Source organism: Schistocerca gregaria, chromosome 6 (genome assembly GCF_023897955.1).
Source record: "Schistocerca gregaria isolate iqSchGreg1 chromosome 6, iqSchGreg1.2, whole genome shotgun sequence".
NCBI classification, from domain to species: domain Eukaryota; kingdom Metazoa; phylum Arthropoda; class Insecta; order Orthoptera; family Acrididae; genus Schistocerca; species Schistocerca gregaria.
In genome coordinates this window covers 363,756,279-363,774,883 of record NC_064925.1, presented here as the reverse complement: position 1 = coordinate 363,774,883, position 18,605 = coordinate 363,756,279, and the positions used below count along the sequence as shown (strand labels likewise).

The following is an 18,605-nucleotide window of genomic DNA, read 5'->3' as shown; positions in this document are numbered from 1 at the left end:
CGTAGTATGCAAAATACAATTTCTCTGTACCGGCAATATTTAAGTCAGAACTGCACTTTAAATAATATTTCTAGCGGCATGGCCAACTGCTTCGTGCCATTTTGTAAACGTCCCAGTGGCAACGTGACTTCGTATCCTTATATATGGCTATCGTTTTCAGCTACAGCCATTCGAGCTCTGCAGCCGAAAGCTGTCAAAAGCGCTGGCAGATATCAGTGATTTCCTTGACTTGATTCGACTGTAGGAATGTCTAAGTAATAAAGAATAATTGCTTTAAAACTTCATGCATGATGCGGCAGTTTTTCACGCATCGCATTGTTTGCTACTACATATCTTCTGAACTATAACAAGTAGGTCGTAAGAGATAAACATATTTCCTTTTATCATTTTGCAGTGGTTGGTAGCGAGGAAAAACCTGGTTAAGGTCTGAAATCATGTGCAAAACTGCTGGCAATTCGCTAAGTGTTTTCATTCTCAAATAATGAAGTAATGTAGTCCGGGAATACGGGCGTTGTGGTATACGCATCTTTCCCACTCTCACCCCCACGTCTTTGTAGGTAGAAGTTTCTTAGCCCCACAGCGATTGTTTCCTGAGAGTAAGGAATATGAGTACCACGTCTGGTTCAAATCGGTCCAGTGGTTTCGCAGGAGATGTCGAAGATACCCATAAACACACAGATACATGCTGTACATTCATTTTTATAGTAGGTATGGATTATTCAGATTAATGGAAACCGTTCTTTAACAATTTGTTTAGTTGCTAAATTGTGAGTTTTAGGATGTTGTGAAGATGTTAATTAAGTTCTTGTCTTAACCATAATTCACGACTTATACGCCAGGCTCATTTCCAAATATCAAGAAACAGTAGGTTGAACCATCAGCTGCGAGCAGTTCTAATATTACTGCTCACCTAGGAAAATATCATCAACCACATGAACCACCTTCATTGAAAATCTGAGGGAAAATCAGGTTTCGGCCATGTGAACGCGACACGAGAAGACATTTTACCTAGCCCTACATGAAAATAAACAGGTGATAACCTTCAACAATGCATCCTGAGCGAAAGTTTATGTTAGGAGATTACAGTAAGTTGAAAGGAGCGACGCAAATAAATGGGAAGGTTGTCAGGAGTTAGTGTTCCCTGTACGTATTCTATTCTCTAATGCATGACTACGTATATGATCCGCTCGTCACTGCGCACCACTGATACGAAGGTACAATATTAGCACACAGTTTCATGCTCTGCTCGATCTTAGAATGACATGCACAATGATGGTCAATGTATGTCTGTGCTGAGCGTAACTCCCGTTATCTTATTTCATGATACCTGCACGACATGTACAGTGTAGGCTGTAGAATAGTTGCACATTTGACGTTAAAGCTGTATAATTGTTGGAAATTTCACTTTTATACACCGCTGCTCCAGAAGGGTTCATTGAGAACAAAGGTGTCTTTCTTCCAATAATTCCCATTTAATTTACTTTTCTCATTTTTCTTGGGTGGGCTCTACTGCACTAAGCACATTTTGGAAGATATCACCTCAAATCCCCTTTCGGCCATCCAAATCTACGTTTTTCGGTATTTCTCTTAATGGCTTAAGGGAAATGCTTGGATGGTACCTTTGAGTTACTTCCTATGTTTTCCCCAAAAGGGTCTTTGATCCGTCTCAAAGATCTGATAGTCGACGGGACGTTAACCCTAATATTCCTCTCTTCAGTCTTTCAACCGACCTCTTATGTATCACAAATTTCTTTCATCTGCTGTCCGGTTTACTTGATAAAGCACGATGTACTAGAGCAATATAAAATTATCTTGTACGTGATTTCCTTGATGGATTCACTGCATTTTCCTAAATTCCTCTAAAGATTGTCTGTCTTCCATCCGTCTTATCTTCCATTCGTGTTATCTATAGGATTTCGCTCCAAAAGAAGTGTCCGTCAAACCAGGAAAAACCATTTTACATTCAATGGTGAAAAAGCACACAAATTGTGTTTTGTTAGTACTAATATTTGCTTAGTACGAATAATTTATCGGCTTAGTGGGCTATCATCGGATAACACCTTACTTGCGTTTCAGAAGACACTACTGCCCACGAATCCACGCCTTGAAAACAGAAGTTATTACAAACGATCAAAATCTTTGTTCATGTCTTTACGCAGGGTATTATCTCGTATTTACCTAGTTTTAAAGATAGTCGCCTTTTAGTACTCTCACAAACGTACTCCGCACCAGCGCTAATGAGACGAGCTCCTCACTGAAAGCCGACCCTGTTGCGTGGAACGCGCCTCCAGACATCTGTGATGTACTGTGAAGTCACCGAACGCTGCATGCTGAGAGAGTGGCTACAAATTCCAACTTATCGACAGCCGATTACCTAGTGTTCCGGAAGGCTAGGCGAATCACAGATTACAAGAGCCCAGTGGCTTATGCCGGGAAGACAAGCAGAGAGCACCTGGCAACTACAGTAACAATTCAAGGACGTTAAGAAAAATTCAGAAGACAGACAAACCATTCCAGATGAATGTGCAAACGGAAAGTCAAATCCTGAGTGTTAGAAACTTCTTGATGGGCACAATAAATGATGAACTCACTCGGCTGTAAGTGATGAGAGTAAGCTATAAGTCGAGCAAAATAATGTGGCGTCAGTGAGGAAAAGAATTCCAGTCGTGAGCGCTGGACTATCTGATCCCTTTGTCTCGAGGGGGCGGCGCCCCAGTTGACTACCGTCTGCAGACCTGCACACTTCGCTCTCTAATACACTGCCCAACAGTAAGCGTGAAGCACCCAAAATGCATGGTCGGATGTCAATGTAACTTCGTAAACGTACACACCACTGGAAGGAATTTACGTGAATAGAACTGCAATTTTCTGTGACAGGTAGAAAGGTCAACAAGGTCATTAGTGTTGTTTGAGCTCAGTGTTTTTACCAGGCCTCGTAGGCTATTTAAGGGGCGTGAGCAGCGTCAGATTTTGAGCGATAATTCAAATGTTCATAAACACTCTGTGTACCTTAATGTGACAGTGTTCTCAGAACCTTACAGAGTTCAAAAAGGCCTCATTGTGGGACTCAAATTGGCCAGCTGCACGAAACATAGAATATCCATATTTGTGGAGCTTTCAGAGGTGACGTTTGCCTGATTCTGGATCGTATGGGAACATGAGGGCAGGTATACTCATTGACAAAGTTCTGATCGACTACGGCGGACCATCGAAAGACAAAAGCGAGGGTCACTGTCTTATACACCAAGAACATTGTTGGTTGGTTGGTTTGGAGAGTAAAGGGACCAAACTGGAGAGTCATCAGTCCCTTTTTTATCATTCAAACAGGATTCGGATTAAAACCATTCCCAAAAAGAGTCTGGGAAAGTAAAACTGGCGTATAACTAACATGGAACCACAGTGAAAGAGGAAATGAAAGAAGCAAGCCAATAGGAGATAACTTACACCAGTAGGAAAAATAAATTTGTAGACAGTATTAAAATAAGACAACAGATGGTCTGGACTGGCTGATCACAACAATAAAAATAGGATGATCCACTCACTCTACAACACAGAAAACCTTCAGCCTGAAAACACAAGGCTAGAGAAGCACCGATAGTGCAAAGACGAACAACGCAGGAGCAAACAGGAAGAGTTAAATTGGAGGGAGAGCGAAGGCCTGGTAGAGAAGGTCACAATATCACCACTGGATTGAGTATTCCAACCCATGGACTAAGTGATAAAAAAAAACCTGTCGAGGAAATTGTAAAACTACATCAGCCGTTGAGGCACTGTCGCCTAACACAGTAGGGAGTGAGCCAGGAGGGGTAAAAGACCTCTTCAAGGCGGCTAGCTACACCAACTGTAGATAAGCAAAACGAAATACCAAAGTTGTCTGAATATAAGAAGCGTGACGCCACTGCTACAGTGGGACCATTAATGGTAGTTAAAAAGAGTGGGATGCACGGCCCAGAGCCGTGCAAGACCCTTTTCTCTTGGATATGGGGGAAACTGTTTGAAGCACCGATTCGAACCCTGAATGTGCAGAGTGGCAAAAAGTTCTGTATAAAAATCTCCGCATTCGTGCAGAGTAGCGAGGATATGGTGGCGCCAGATGGTATCATATGTTTTTGTCAGGTCAAAAAAGACGGCAATAAGGTGATGACGGCTGGAAAAGGAATTTCAGATAGCAGACTGCTGGTATACAAAGTTCTCAGCGGTAGAGCAACCTTGGCGAAACCCGCTCTGGGATGGAGCAATAAGGCCCTGACACTCAAGGAGCCAACGCAACCGCTAACTCACCATATGGTCATGCAGCAAGCACGGAACGTTGGTGAGGCTCATAGGGCGATAGCCATCCGTAACTAGCGAGTTTTTACCTACTTTTAGCACTTGAACGATGATACTGTCTAGCCATTCCTGCGGGAATTCACCATTGCTCCAGATTTAGCCGAAGATGACAGGGAGGTGGCGTTTGTAATCAGCTGACAGATGTTTAATCATTGGTGAAGGTTGCATGTGGCCCAGGCGGTATGCCAAGACAATCTACAAAAGCACTGAGAAACTCCTACTCACTAAATGAAGCGTTATACAGCTCAGGGTTTCTTGTAGTAAAATATAGGTGTTGTCGTTCTACCCGTTGTTTTAGGCTGGTGATTCTCAGAAGCAGAGGTTCAAGTATAATGCACGGCAAAATGCACTGCGATTGCGTCTGAGTCGGTGTAAACAGCTCCATGTGTGGAAATCCCAGGTTTACCTGCATGGGTCTGATATCCATCTAGTCTTGTCCAAACCTGTGAAGGAGAGGTTCATACACTGATGGTGGAGACGTATTGTTCTCAACACTTCCACTTCCATTGTTTGATTAAATGGTGAACGTGGGCAGGGAGCTGAAAACAATAAGGTTTTCCATTGATGGTTGCCGCTTACGATGTTATAGGGCCTACCAACGATCTCTAATGGCCACCAGGGCAGTGTCTTCTGCCGAGAGCAACCTTAGGAAAAGGGATTGCCCATTCAGCTGCAGACACAATAGTAGCAGTAATGATTTGGATCACCTTACCGATGTTGCCTTGTGATGGAGATCCAATGGTAGTAGGTGAAAGTGTCCCAGTAATCCTTGGTAAGGGTCCATTTGAGCAAGAGTTCAAGTGAATGACACCGAGGGAGTGACAGAAAGAGCAGAAAGTGGCCACTACCACACAAGTTGTGTGACTTCTCCTGTGGATAGATGATAGTAGGCCAGGATTGCAAACTGAGATATCAATGGCCGAGTATGTGCCATGTACCACACTGAAATAAGTGGAGGTACCTGTATTTAGCAGGCAAAGGTTCAGTTGAGTTAGTAGATTCTGGAAACCTTTACCAAATCCAGTAGTCCTGGTTCCACCACAGAAAGGATTATGGATTTCCCAAAAGCAGGAAAGGTTGGGAGAGTTGAGAAATTAATGCAGCCAATGCATGTTGTGGTATGTCACATATGGAGGAAGGTTGATATTGCAGAAGGTAACTTCCTGCATTGTCATTACCCTGACAGCCACAGCTGAAGGGGCTTAACCTGTTACAGTCATTGCGATTGTTGTAATACCCATGGTAGCCAGGAAAGGCAGGGGTACACATTGCAGAAAGCCACGTTTCCTGAAGGGCAATGCAAAAATCAGGGTGTAATGCTTATGAGTTGTCATAACTAAGCCAGGTCGGGGGGAAACCGCCGCAATTCCACTGGAGGATGATGCTATCTGTGGCCATGTACGGCATGATGAAACCAAGGAGGCAGTTTACGCCTCAGTGGCACCTGCTGCTACCAGGTGAGTAGTGGAACCCATATCCATTACAGCCGAGGCGTCAGCGAGATCAAAGTCCTTGGGGGACATTAAAATCCTCACTTCATCCACAGACACAGAACTATCAAGGAGCAGTGGCGTGATAGTGGTGGTGGCTGTGGTGATGGTGCGAGGGACACTAGAGCCTGAAGGATCTTAACTGTCTTCTTTTTGGACTGTTTTCCCTCTCTCTGCTCCATAGGGACTTTCTGGGAAGGCTCCTTTGAGGCAGCTTCAGGTACAGAGGAAGACCATGAAGCCCTTTGACCAGCAGATTTTGGCTCCTTCAGCTACTGGTTGGTGTCTGTGTGAGAGGAGCCATAGTAGGCTGTTACTTCTCTGGCTTGAGGTGGGGTCCAATATCTCCAGTGTCTGAGCGGGGGGTCGGATTTCTCCCAAAGTAGGTGAGGGGAGTAGTTGGACAGCTGTGAAGGCCCACTGTAGGAGGCTTAGCTGGGGGAAATACCGTCTACACTGAGGGAAATATTGTTGTAGCTGCAGCGTATGAAGATATGAAGCAAATGTGGTGTGAGTGGTGATATTTCTTTTTAGCCTCCTGGCAAGTCAGCCTATCCGGGTTCTTCTACTCCATAATTTTTCTCTCGCTTTGGAGTAGCATCCAGTCCAATGAGCAGGGATAGTAGTGGTCTCTACAATTTAAACAGGTGAGAGGAGGAGCACATGGAGTATTCAGATGCAGTGGACGTGTGCACTCTCGATCTGTGGCACTGGAAGTGCATAGGAAAGATGTGTGCCCTAATTTCCAGCACTTAAAGCACCTCATTGGGGGTTAGACATATGGTTTTAGTCACACTGGTAGACCATCACCTTGACTTTTCAGGTCGCCAATTACCCTCAAAGGCGAAGATGAAGGCACTGGTAGAAACCCTGTTATCCTTAGGTCCCATATAGACGCGCGAGATGATCTGAACACCCCGTCATTCTATATTGGTGCGTAGCTCGTCGTCGGGCTGCATCAGGACTCGATGAAAAATACTCGATGAAAAATAATCACCTGGACCATGTTGTGGCTAGTATGGAGAGTGACCAAAACAGGCGAGTAAGAGCTATGACTGGACTGGGGATGCTATTTGAATCAGGACTGACCCATGGCGCATTTTGGACAGCGCCGCCACTTCCCCAAACTTACCCTACTGGTTTTCTACGAAAAATACAGGATTTGAAGCAATAAAGTAGTCCCCATCAATTCTGATGCACACTAAATAACAAAGCGGGCACGGCTCTCTCCTTTGTGTAACCCAACGTTCCTCCCATGGTGAAGCTAGAGGGGAACGATTTTGGGTCATACTTCTCTGCAATTCATTTAACCTTTCATTTCTTAGAGACTGTTAGGGGTTATTCGGTCCCCAGCAAAAGGCGGACCGCTTCATTGCGAGTCATCTGCCCTGATGCCAGCCACTCCAATCAAGGACTTTCCCCACGGGCGTCATCCACCCACAACAACGTTCACCTGGCAAGTTGTGATGCCTCAACAAGATTGGAATCTACTCCTTGGCATACATCGGGTTTTTGAAGGTCAGAATCAGCAGTGTGATCCCTGTATTGCCAGGGGACTACAACCGAGTGGGCCCATGACAGCCCCACCACGATAGACTGACTTCCATGCTGGATATTGGGTGCGGAGAGGTCCAGTATTGTCATGGCAATGCAACAGGACATTGTACAACAGAAGTAGATGACGCACTCCGTAAGATGCTCTCCCGAATAGGTGGATTGCGGGTGGAATTGAAGCACTGTGACAATAAGAGGCACAGAAGGTCTAATCTCGCGATGGATATATGGTGAAACATGTAAAGTCTGCTGTCCTAAATTGACCACACTTAGGAAAAATTTGGAAAGCGTGGAGGTCAAACCCGAAAGGAGACAATGATACTGAAGGCCAAGAAGTAGGAGACTCCTTTTAATCGCGTCTTACGACAGGAAGGAATACCTCAAGTCTATTCTAACCACCAAATCGGCAGGGGGAGGGAACACTGTGTCTCGTTTACATCTGTGCTTGCTATCTGAGAACATGTACTGGACTGGAGAATTATTGCCTGCTGGGTAGGCTGTCGTGAACACAAAAACGCGAATAACTACGTTTGGAATGGTGACTTATGTGACAATCATGGAGTACTCATGGATGGAACAGCATTTGTTTCAATGTTGAATCATGGTTCTTCACTAACCTAGATGATCATCATCTGTGAGTATGGTGGTGTCATTGGGAGAGATCCTATTCTTCCAATAATTTGGAGGGTCATAATGGTATTACTCGTTGAGTCGTGTTGTGCGGAGCGAGTGGATATGACATCATGCTACGGCTGATAGAAATGATGGAACTCTGATGGCACAATGCTACGTCATGGGCATACTGCGTCTTCATGTATTATCTTTCGAGCCACAGTACTGCGGTGCCATTATTCAACAGGATAACGCTCGTCCGATTACAACCAATTACGAGCGAGCTTGCCTCAAGAAAGGGTGCAACGGCTATGTGGCACTTTTCCCAAACGAATCAGTGCATTCATCCAGGCAAGATGGGATGTAAATTCATACTGTTAACAGGATTAATACTGCCAAGTCCGAGGTAAATTTCACTCGACTTTGTAGTGAAGTTTTACTTCTATTCCTCCTACTCCTCTGTGTGTTTCACTTTTTTTGACAGGCAGTGTAAATAGCATGACACAGCAGTTTTCGTACAACAAGAAAATCAAAGACGCGTGATTATATTCACTGCTATCAATGTTTATTGGAAGAGGCAACCAAAAAAGCTAGAAACTGTGCGTGAGAGGGTTAGCTATACCAGCAGCGCAATACAGGTACTAAAAAAGGAGGAGAAAAGCCTAGTTTCAAAAACCTTCCAAGATTTGACTGATTTGTAAACACATGGAAGTAAAGTTTGCGCTTTGGTACTATTGACGAACAAGTTATCAGAGAACTGAAACATAATGACGATGTTGCAGTTGTTATCCATTTAAGGAAGTAGAAGCACGCAACAATCACTTGTAATCCCATTAGTTTTTAATTATTCTTGCCTATCTTGATTCCATACTAACAGCCATTTCCAGTGCATCTGAATTACAGTCCAACATGCTCGCGGCAGTATATCTCACCATACGTTATTACTGCTGTAGAAGCAGAGATTCCTGCTCCCATACAGCTGTAACATAGTATGGTGACATGTACCGCATCGAGTTTCTGTAACTCATACGCACTGAAGACGGCCATTTATAGCCGAAATCTAGATACGCAAGTGTAATAACAACTAATGGGATTGTTACTGATTGCAGTGTGCATCTAATTCCTTACAGCCTACGGCTAGTGTGCACAAAAATTCCTCATGGAATCAAAGTTGGTTATTCACTTTAATTGTCAGAGTCGTAGTAAGTGACGTTATCCGCATGTTACATCTTTTCATTATTATCTTGCTTTGGTTGATCATTTATGTGACTAATTCGCTCTTGATACACTAGCTGGAAACTTTGAATTCACATGTATGTCGAATTTTTGGTCGTGTTGACATAACCAGTTAATGCTATCGTCCACACAGTAATTATGTGTACCTTACAAATAACGCGATATATACATTTGTGCATAGACTTCAGCTATCGAACTACATGTCACCCAATACGCGCTGGCCGTTCGCAACACAGTCCCAGCGATCACTCTTGTCCCCTCCCTTACAGCGCTGTATGTGCAGCTAGGGGCCAAATTATTTTCTTCGCGCTCTACAGGGCGTACTTCTTGGCTGTGAGGAAACTGCGCAAAAATGAATTTTGCTCCATTTTCCGAGCTCCTGAGAATATCCCACAGAAACGAAAATCGACTTCATTTTAATGATTTCCACCTCAAATCTGGCAATGTCTGGGACACTCTCTCCCCTATTTCGCGATACTACAAAACGTGCTATCCTTTGAACTTTCTCGATGTGCTCCGTTCATTGAATCTGGTAAGGATTTCACATCGCGCTACAGTACTCCAAATGAAGACGGACAAGCGACGTGTAGGCTGTCTCTTTCGAAGATCATCTTCTTGAGCATGTATGTAAAGCGAGAGATTATACGCATTGAAAGGTGCATTTTTTCCACCATCCTGAAAGCGTTTGATAGTATCGTGTGTGATAGCTCCATCCAATTATGGTTTCAGTAAATAATTCCTGGAGAGGATGTCAATAGGATCAAAAATGCTGACATTAGGGTGGCAGGAGGGGGGGGGGGGAGGGGGGAGTTTCCCTTTACGCTGATATAACTCTGTTGCTAGGAAACTGTCGAAATACACAGATGTCATCAACTGCCTCAGTGTCTCAAATTCCAAAATTAATGCAGGAAAGAGTGTTATTGTCGTCATTCTCCCGAACAGTGAAATTTCTGTTACTTGTGGAAATCTGAAAGGTAATGTGATTGTGTCATTCACCTTCTAGACAAAAGATTAATATGAAAATTAGGCTATTTGTACCAAACGTGTACGTGAAATTGTACTTTTGGGACTCTGTTTTTATATTTTCATGTTGCATGATAAGAATTTGCTATGCGTCTATACAAGATGTCCTCGACAATTCAGAATAAATCATGTCTGAATTTACACAGTCTGAACAAATCAAATGAAGTTCCGTAGCTCTTACCACGAGGTTCTGTATTCCGTAAAACGTCTTCAGACGATAAAGTTTGCCCATTTACTTAGCACAAATGAGAAGATTTGAAATGACACACGAGACAGAGAGAGACAATGCTGCTGAAACACTTAAGGCTGGCCGTATTTATCACCGGGTTGCGATTGAACGAATACGAGTTATTTTTCCAAAAGATGTGCTCTAAAACCTATTTTGCCTTCCCAACTAGTTATTTCAAGGCAGTCAAGGAATCGCAGAGTCTCTGTAATTAATCAGATGATAACATCTTCCCAGCTGTTCATCATCATGTAAAATCGTGCCACTGCAACTTTTCTCTTGTTTTCTCACAACTTGTTACGAGGATTCAGCAGTATATCTCGTGGAATGCGACGGTTACTTAGATGTAAGGACATCAGTTAAAAGTTCTCACTTGCACGCAACTTTGCATGCCTGATGAACTCCAATGCTCCCGACTTGTTAGAGCAAGAGGAATGCCATTCCGGTGTAGGACTTTATTTTGCTTTATTTTTTTCGCTCGTTTCTGGATAAAGACGCTATGAATTAAGACGTCAGTGGAAGAGTATTTTACTTTATTTAAGAAGAAACAATTTTCCAAACAATGCGGACCCATCATAAACTAAAAACAATTGAGATTAGATATTCTGAATGATTTCCGTTACAGTTTTTAATTCGCTAAATTTTAAACATCTCTCTCCCATCTTTCTAGTCTTCCAACATATACGCAAATAGACAGATAGATAAATAGAGAGAGAGAGAGAGAGAGAGAGAGAGAGAGAAAACCAATAACGACATAAGCCACATAGTCAGTCTTCAACAGCCGATGCAGACTGGAAGTGGAACGTATTCTCCATTGCTGGTTGGGAGCTCCCTATCTGAATTCGGTATTATCGATTTCCGATAATGTGCCGTCACTGCAAGTGATTTAAATTCCCTGAACAGCATAAACAGTACAGTCACGGTGAAAAATGGCTTTCTAGTCTTCGCATACAACTAATGGTAGATCGAAGTGCTTACCAGTAACAAAGAAACTGAATCTTGAGAGATAGGCAGAAATTTACATATGGGTCACTCAAAAGTTCACATTCATGAAACTCGAATGCTATTATAGAGCTACATTCCAGTGAAATAACTGTAAGTGCCAAATATTATGCAATTATTATTCTGGTCATATGATTAAATGAATTTTTCTTAGACTGTGCTCGGAGATACCAAATAAAGCCTGTGGAGGGGGAGTGGGGCAGTTTCAATGGTTACCGTATTCACGATATTCTGAAGTGCAATTTTCTGTACAGATCGTGGGTTATAACTTTGAGACCACAGAAGAACGAAAGAAAAAAAGAGTTCCAAAGAATCTTAAATTTTCATGTAACTCATTTGATTATAAGTCTCCGATTTCTATTCGCCCAGAAGATGTACACACGAGAAAGGTTACATATTTTTCAGAAACGCAAATTGATGTTCTTTTCTACTTAGTTCTTTTATTTTATTTTCAAATAATTTCACAGACTCAAAGTCAGACTTTCACCTATAGGACCATACATTCAATTAATGCTATCACTCTGTTTATGGAGGCAATTAATTTTACGTTTAATATGTAATTTAAAAAAGGCCAATGCGTTATTTCCAATTTACGTACTAAAAATAAGGTTACAGATAAATTTTAAACTGTTGTTGTTGTGACAATCAGAAATAAGTGCTAACAGGAGAATGCTACTACCACTCAGATTCAAAATTTAAAATCTCATAACAAATAAATTGCCTAAAAAATGGAATATTACAAAAACAATGAAAAAGTAAAATACCTAATTGGGAAACTGCTGGCAAAGGAAACATAAGGAACCTATATCAATAAAAATTTAAAAATTATTGTGTAATAGTTTTCGTAGATGGGAATAGAAGCTTGAAGACTGTTCTACATCTGCAGTGCTATTACTCAAAATATAAGTCAAGGACCCGCCGAAAGCATCTCGCTCCAATACTATAATATTTGTGGCTGCTGTAGCAGTAATATTCTACCCGACGCTTCAATTCATATTTCGGATGTGATTACATTTGCCAATGTGTGTTGTAAGAAGTGTAGTAAGATCCAGACAACAGATGGTACAGAGGTTACCGATTCTGTGAGAAATTGCGCCAGTTTGGTAAACTTATGGTCAGATTGACGGCCATAGCAGGAGCCAGCACGCCATATTTCCAGTTTTCGTTCATTAATATTTCTTAAAGTATAAATCAGAGCCGGCCGGAGTGGCTGAGCAGTTCTAGGCGCTACAGTCTGGAACTGCGCGATCGCTAGGTTCGCAGGTTCGAATCCTGCCTCGGGCATGGATGTGCGTGATGTCCTTAGGTTAGTTAGGTTTAAGTGGTTCTAAGTTCTAGGGGGCTGATGGCCTCAGAAGTTAAGTCGCATAGTGCTCAGAGCCATTTGAATCATATTAATCAGATTTAATTGCCTATCATGCTAACCACGCTCTCAATAGTAAAGTATCATCCAGTCAGTTCAAATTTCATTTTAATAACGGGTTTCTGTAATGACAGAATAACGATAAGCAGACGAATAATTCTCTGAATCGTCACCTTCTGCCAAAAAGGCACGCCGAGCTAGGCAATTCGTGCTAGAGTCGATCTAGTATGAATTCTCGAATACATAAGTCGGTAGTGGGCATTAATGAATGATCTTAAATAACCGCGACTCTGTGAGCATTCGAGAGAAGAATAAAATGTGGAATGTGTGTACTAATCTATGAATATGACTTCTGCAATGTATTTTATGTACTAGGATTGTAAGTGCTACGTGCGTAAACCGTACTACTTGTGACTTTATAGGTGTTATTAGCAGCATGTGGCTTTATGTGTTGTGACAATTTAATAAAAAGCTGTTTCCATCCCAACTAACTTAGCAAACTCGTCTGATAGCGTAGAGAGCCCTTAGTCAACTTACTGCTAAATTTCACAGCCATACTTCGGAACAACTGAGCCGCTATCTCAATGCTACGTCTGCACAGTCACAAGGACTTCTTCAGAAGACATCGAAGGGTAGAGAAGAACAGAATCTCATTGTTTTCCTTGATGATTCAGAATACAAATAGGCACGTCTTAGATTTCCTGTGTAAATGGTACAGTTACTAGTTACTTATGTTAACACACGGAAGGGGAGGAATTAATATGCACAGCGTGTGCTGGACTGGACGTTGCAGCCGTCTCATTCAGTTTGTACAAGAAATTTGACGTTTTTTGTTGTTTTTTTTGAATTTTTTTATTTTATTGCCATAACTTGAGCAGACTGTGTGCACTCTTCGAAAACGACCGTGGTGGGGTATTGATAACGACACTGGACATGTGTCAAGAAGCGGTGGGTTGTATATCCTGATTTGCCTCCACGATTTTGGTTAATCGAAATTTCCTTAGATTGCCTCATACCCATTTCCTTTCCAGTCTTTGACCAACTACAGTGCTTTATCGTCTACAGCATATTAGACGATAACCTTCGTTTCTCCCAAAATATGACGAATAGTTACACACATGGCACCAAAATCAATCACTGATGGATACACCAGTCGCAAGAATAATCTATGCGTCAGCTGGTCATGATCATCCTGGAGGTAAATTATTGACATTGTTACCCCACTTCAGTGTTCAGAAAGAGCTAGTAGTTAACTTCACCAACAGCAGCTTGTTTTCACTCGTAGCTTCTCTTCCTAAAAATGTACATGTGCGCATGGACCCATGCTTCAAAACGCGGCCGTGGTATTTAAAGGAACTGAACCGCATGTCTCAATAGAATTGTTGCATTCCTAATCTTGTGTTGAATCCAAACCCCTGTTGTCCAGAAACTCCAACAGAGTAGCAGCTGCATTAACGGCTTCTTCAGGCGAATAGGCGAAGCAGGATGGGAGTCCCACAGCACTCCTTTTTCTTTTTTTTCCTTTTTTTTTTAAATAAATGGTCATGAAAAGATTACTCGCAAATTAAGACAATCGAAAAACTACAAATATTACGATTCATCTACTCCAGTACGTGGCTAAACAAGTGAATATGATTGCTTACGACAAATGCAGGTCAGTACAAATAACGGGAAGGAAGGGGACACCCAGTCCCCTACACTCCTTTGGTGAATATCGCACATCTTTTGACGATCAGCACTGTCTTCGTTCAAGAACGATGTTCTATGTATGATCTTGCGGTAAGAATAATGTAATATATGAATTAGCATTACGAGTTTCGTGGCTAATATTCGTAAACGGAATAGGTTAAAATTATGTAAAGGATGTATCGCTTGTAGTGTTTTTTGTGTTCTTATGTTTCGCTGAAACAACGACGGCGGACTGGTAGCAGAACGGCAACGGCAGCTTCAGAAGCTGGTCGCTGAACGCTCCGAGCCGCAACCAAGTCTCGTCAGTGGACGGCGTTGTTGGGCCAGCAGAATCGACACAGAATAAATCGTAACATTGATAATACGAAAAAGGACTTGTTACAACTGTAATTTTGTTCTGTTCATGCCTGTGTTCCAGGAAGTCAGTCTGTAGATGGAAATGTATGCCATACTATGTGCATTGTAAAGAATTATCAGAAAACCACTAAAGAAGATAATTACTGTGAAAAGAAAAAAAGCTGCTGTTGAAGATTTTTATTTTGGAAGTGTGCATGCTTGAAGTGGGTTATCAAAACTGTATGAAGATCCTCATCAGCTGAAAAGGAGAGAGAAACGGAAAAATAATACGCAACCAAGGAACATTGAAAAATCATAGGATTGCTCAGTTTTTTTGAAAGATGTCGTTAATTTGATCTCATGACTATGAATGAGTTTTTTAGAAAACAGTGGTAATAGTTGAAGTTAACCTGAAAATTCTTGACAGTTTTAAAAGTTTATTGAGAGTTAATAGTAAAAAGACAAATATTTTGACAGTTACACTACACAAGTCAGAGATTAGCTTCATTCTATTGTGTGCTTGTCTGTTTCGTAATACGAACGAGCATCTCTGGTTGTCTTGGCAACAGAAACTAACTGCAGTATATTCGAATAGAAAAAGCAGCTTGAAATCAATATTTCCAACATTAATCTTTAAGAGAGTAAAATCTATTAGTGCTCGTTTGTCATTTTTGAAAATACGAACTTGCAAAATATAGAGAATAATTCTTCGGAAGAGACTATGGTAAGTAACGGTCCATTCAGTGTAATTAATAGCACGGTCTGGCTGATCTATGGATACATTTCTGTGGCGAGAACAGGCTCTGCCTGCAGAACGCAACACAAACGTTTGTTTTCGAGCTTCCACAAAACAGTTAAGTGCATGATGAATTGATACTCAATTATAGATTCCGTGTTATCAAAACTGCGATTGCTGTTTCTATTACGTCAAATAACTGCACCATCACTCATTTCGGAAACTATCACAATCAAAACTGCTCAGCAATATGCAGAGCCACATATCACACCAAATGTTTCTCAAAATTTGTCATAGTGTGCATTTTAATTTTGTACACTCGTGCAATATCTTGAAAATTGAGTAGTAGGCCTGCAGTTTTTATGAGTTTTTAGAAATTAGAAATTACACTACTGGCTATTAAAATTACTAAACCACGAAGATGACGTGCTACAGACGCGGAATTTAACCGACACGAAGAAGATGCTGTGATATGCAAATGATTAGCTTTTCAGAGCATTCACACAAGGTTGGCGCCTGTGGCGACACCTACAACGAGCTGACAGGAGGAAAGTTTCCAACCGATTTGTCAAACACAAACAGCAGTTGACCGGCGTTGCCTGGTGAAATGTTGTTGTGATGCCTTGTGTAAGGGGGATAAATGCGCACCATCGCATTTCCAACTTTGATAAAGGTCGGATTGTAGCCTATCGCGATTGCGGTTTATCGTATCGCGACATTGCTGCTCGCGTTCGTCGAGATCCAATGACTATTAGTAGAATATGGAATCGGTGGGTTCAGGGGGGTAATACGGAACGCCGTGATGGATACCAACGGCCTCGTATCACTAGCAGTATAGATGACAAGCATCTTATCCGCATCGCTGTAACGGATCGTGCAGCCTCGTCTCGATCCTTGAGTCAACAGATGGGGACGTTTGCAAGACAACAACCATTTGCACGAACAGTTCGACGACGTTTGCAGCAGCATGGACTATCAGCTCGAAGACCACGGCTGCGGTTACCTTTGACGCTGAATCACAGACAGGAGCGCCTGCGATGGTGTACTCAACGGCGAACCTGGGTTCACAAATGACAAAACGTCATTTTTCGGATGAATCCAGGTTCTGTTTACAGCATCATGATGGTCGCATCCGTGTTTGGCGACATCGCGGTGAACGCACATTGGAAGCATGTATTCGTCATCGCCATACTGTCGTATCATCCGGCGTGATGGTATGGAATGCCATTGGTTACACGTCTCGGTCACCTCTTGTTCGCATTGACGGCACTTTCAACAGTGGAGTTACATTTCAGATGTGTTACGACCCTTGGCTCTACCCTTCATTCGATCTCTGCGAGACCGTCCATTTCAGCAGTATAAAGCACGACAGCATGTTGCAGATCCTGTACTGGCCGTTCTGGATAGAGAAAATGTTCGACTGCTGCCCTGGCGAGCACATTATCCAGATCTCTCAGCTATTGAAAATGTCTGGCTAGTTGTGGCCGGGCAACTGGCTCGTCACAATACGCCAGTCACTGCCCTTGATGAACTGTGGTATCGTGTTGAAGCTGCGTGGCCAGCTGTACCAGTACACGCCATCCAAGCTCTGTTTGACTCAATGCCCAGGCGTATCAAGGCGGTTACTGCGGCCAGAAATGGGTGTTCTGCGTACTGATTTCTCAGGATCTATGCACCCAAACTGTGTGAAAATGTAATCACATGCCAGTTGTAGTAAAATATATTCGTCCAACGAATACCCGTTTATCATCTGCATTTCTTGTTGGTGTAGCAATTTTAACGGCGAGTAGTGTATAATGGTTAATTTTGGCTACGGTGTTGTTTTGTGCTTAAGCCTCCATGAATGTTTATGCCAGTAGAACTCTAAATGGACGAAACTGCATGTAGTAGGTCTCAGGAGTGGAGAGTTAGAGCACCTGTGGAATAGAGTATAGAAATGAGAAACCGTCGCGTGTAATATGAGGAGAAAACGGTTTTTTCATGCTGAAGAGAAAGTACGAAAGTTTATTCCGTCACCTTTTGAAAACGTGTAAGGCAAACGTGTTTCAGTGGCTCAAAGTTTAATTGCTAGGAGAATATGTGAAAGAAGTGACTGCTCTCAGCATCAGTACAAGGACACTGCAGAAATAGGAATTGTTGACGTTTAGAGCGGGAGGGTGTCAGAGAGTGGAGGAGCGCGGAGCGGCCGGCACTCACCCGACACCCAGGATCCGTTGAAGCGCAGCGCGGCGAACTCGTGGCCCAGGATGTCGGCGAGCCGGAAGCGGCGGCCGCGCACGCGCGGGCCCTCGTCGGGCGGCGTCAGCACCACCACCGACGTCACGATCAGCGCCAGCACCACGACGATCACCAGCAGCGCGATCAGGATGCCGCGCCAGTTGCGCTGGTTCGGGTTCGCCGACACCAGCTCCTGACACAGAGGACTCTCACTGTCGCAGTAGCACTCTACTTCCGCACCTATGCTACAGCACACCATAAGGGGAAAGGAGCTAGTTATCCGGACAAAATACGGTGTTCGAAGGAATTAGTGGACCATGACTTTGGGCGTCTGGCATACTCGACCGTCCAGTAGCTACTGAGGACTAGAAATGTCAACAAATAATACATTCATAGATTAACTACACAGCGAATCAGCATTGTATCAGTGCCCATTCACATAACAAGAACTGCAGTGTGACTTGTAACGTTCTCTGGCAGCACGCGTCCAAAGTGAAAGTTAAAAGAACATTTCGATGTACCGGGTGATCAAAAAGTCAGTATAAATTTGAAAACTCATTAAATAACGGAATAATATACACTCCTGGAAATTGAAATAAGAACACCGTGAACTCATTGTCCCAGGAAGGGGAAACTTTATTGACACATTCCTGGGGGTCAGATACATCACATGATCACACTGACAGAACCACAGGCAGATAGACACAGGCAACACAGCATGCACAATGTCGGCACTAGTACAGTGTATATCCACCTTTCGCAGCAATGCAGGCTGCTGTTCTCCCATGGAGA

At 42.8% G+C, this 18,605-nt stretch overlaps 1 protein-coding gene across 2 annotated transcripts in view; it reads right to left on the bottom strand.

Annotated features, from left to right (window-relative positions):
* The window catches only part of LOC126278155 (dipeptidyl aminopeptidase-like protein 6), a 752,824-nt gene that overhangs the window by 401,686 nt on the left and 332,533 nt on the right, over nt 1-18,605 (bottom strand). Inside the window, exon 2 of one of the 2 annotated variants that reach the window (XM_049978055.1) lies at nt 17,793-18,006. In XM_049978055.1, coding sequence (XP_049834012.1) covers nt 17,793-18,006 — 214 coding nt within the window. The remainder of the gene's footprint in view (nt 1-17,792; nt 18,007-18,605) is intronic. The other variant, XM_049978056.1, reaches the window with a different exon arrangement.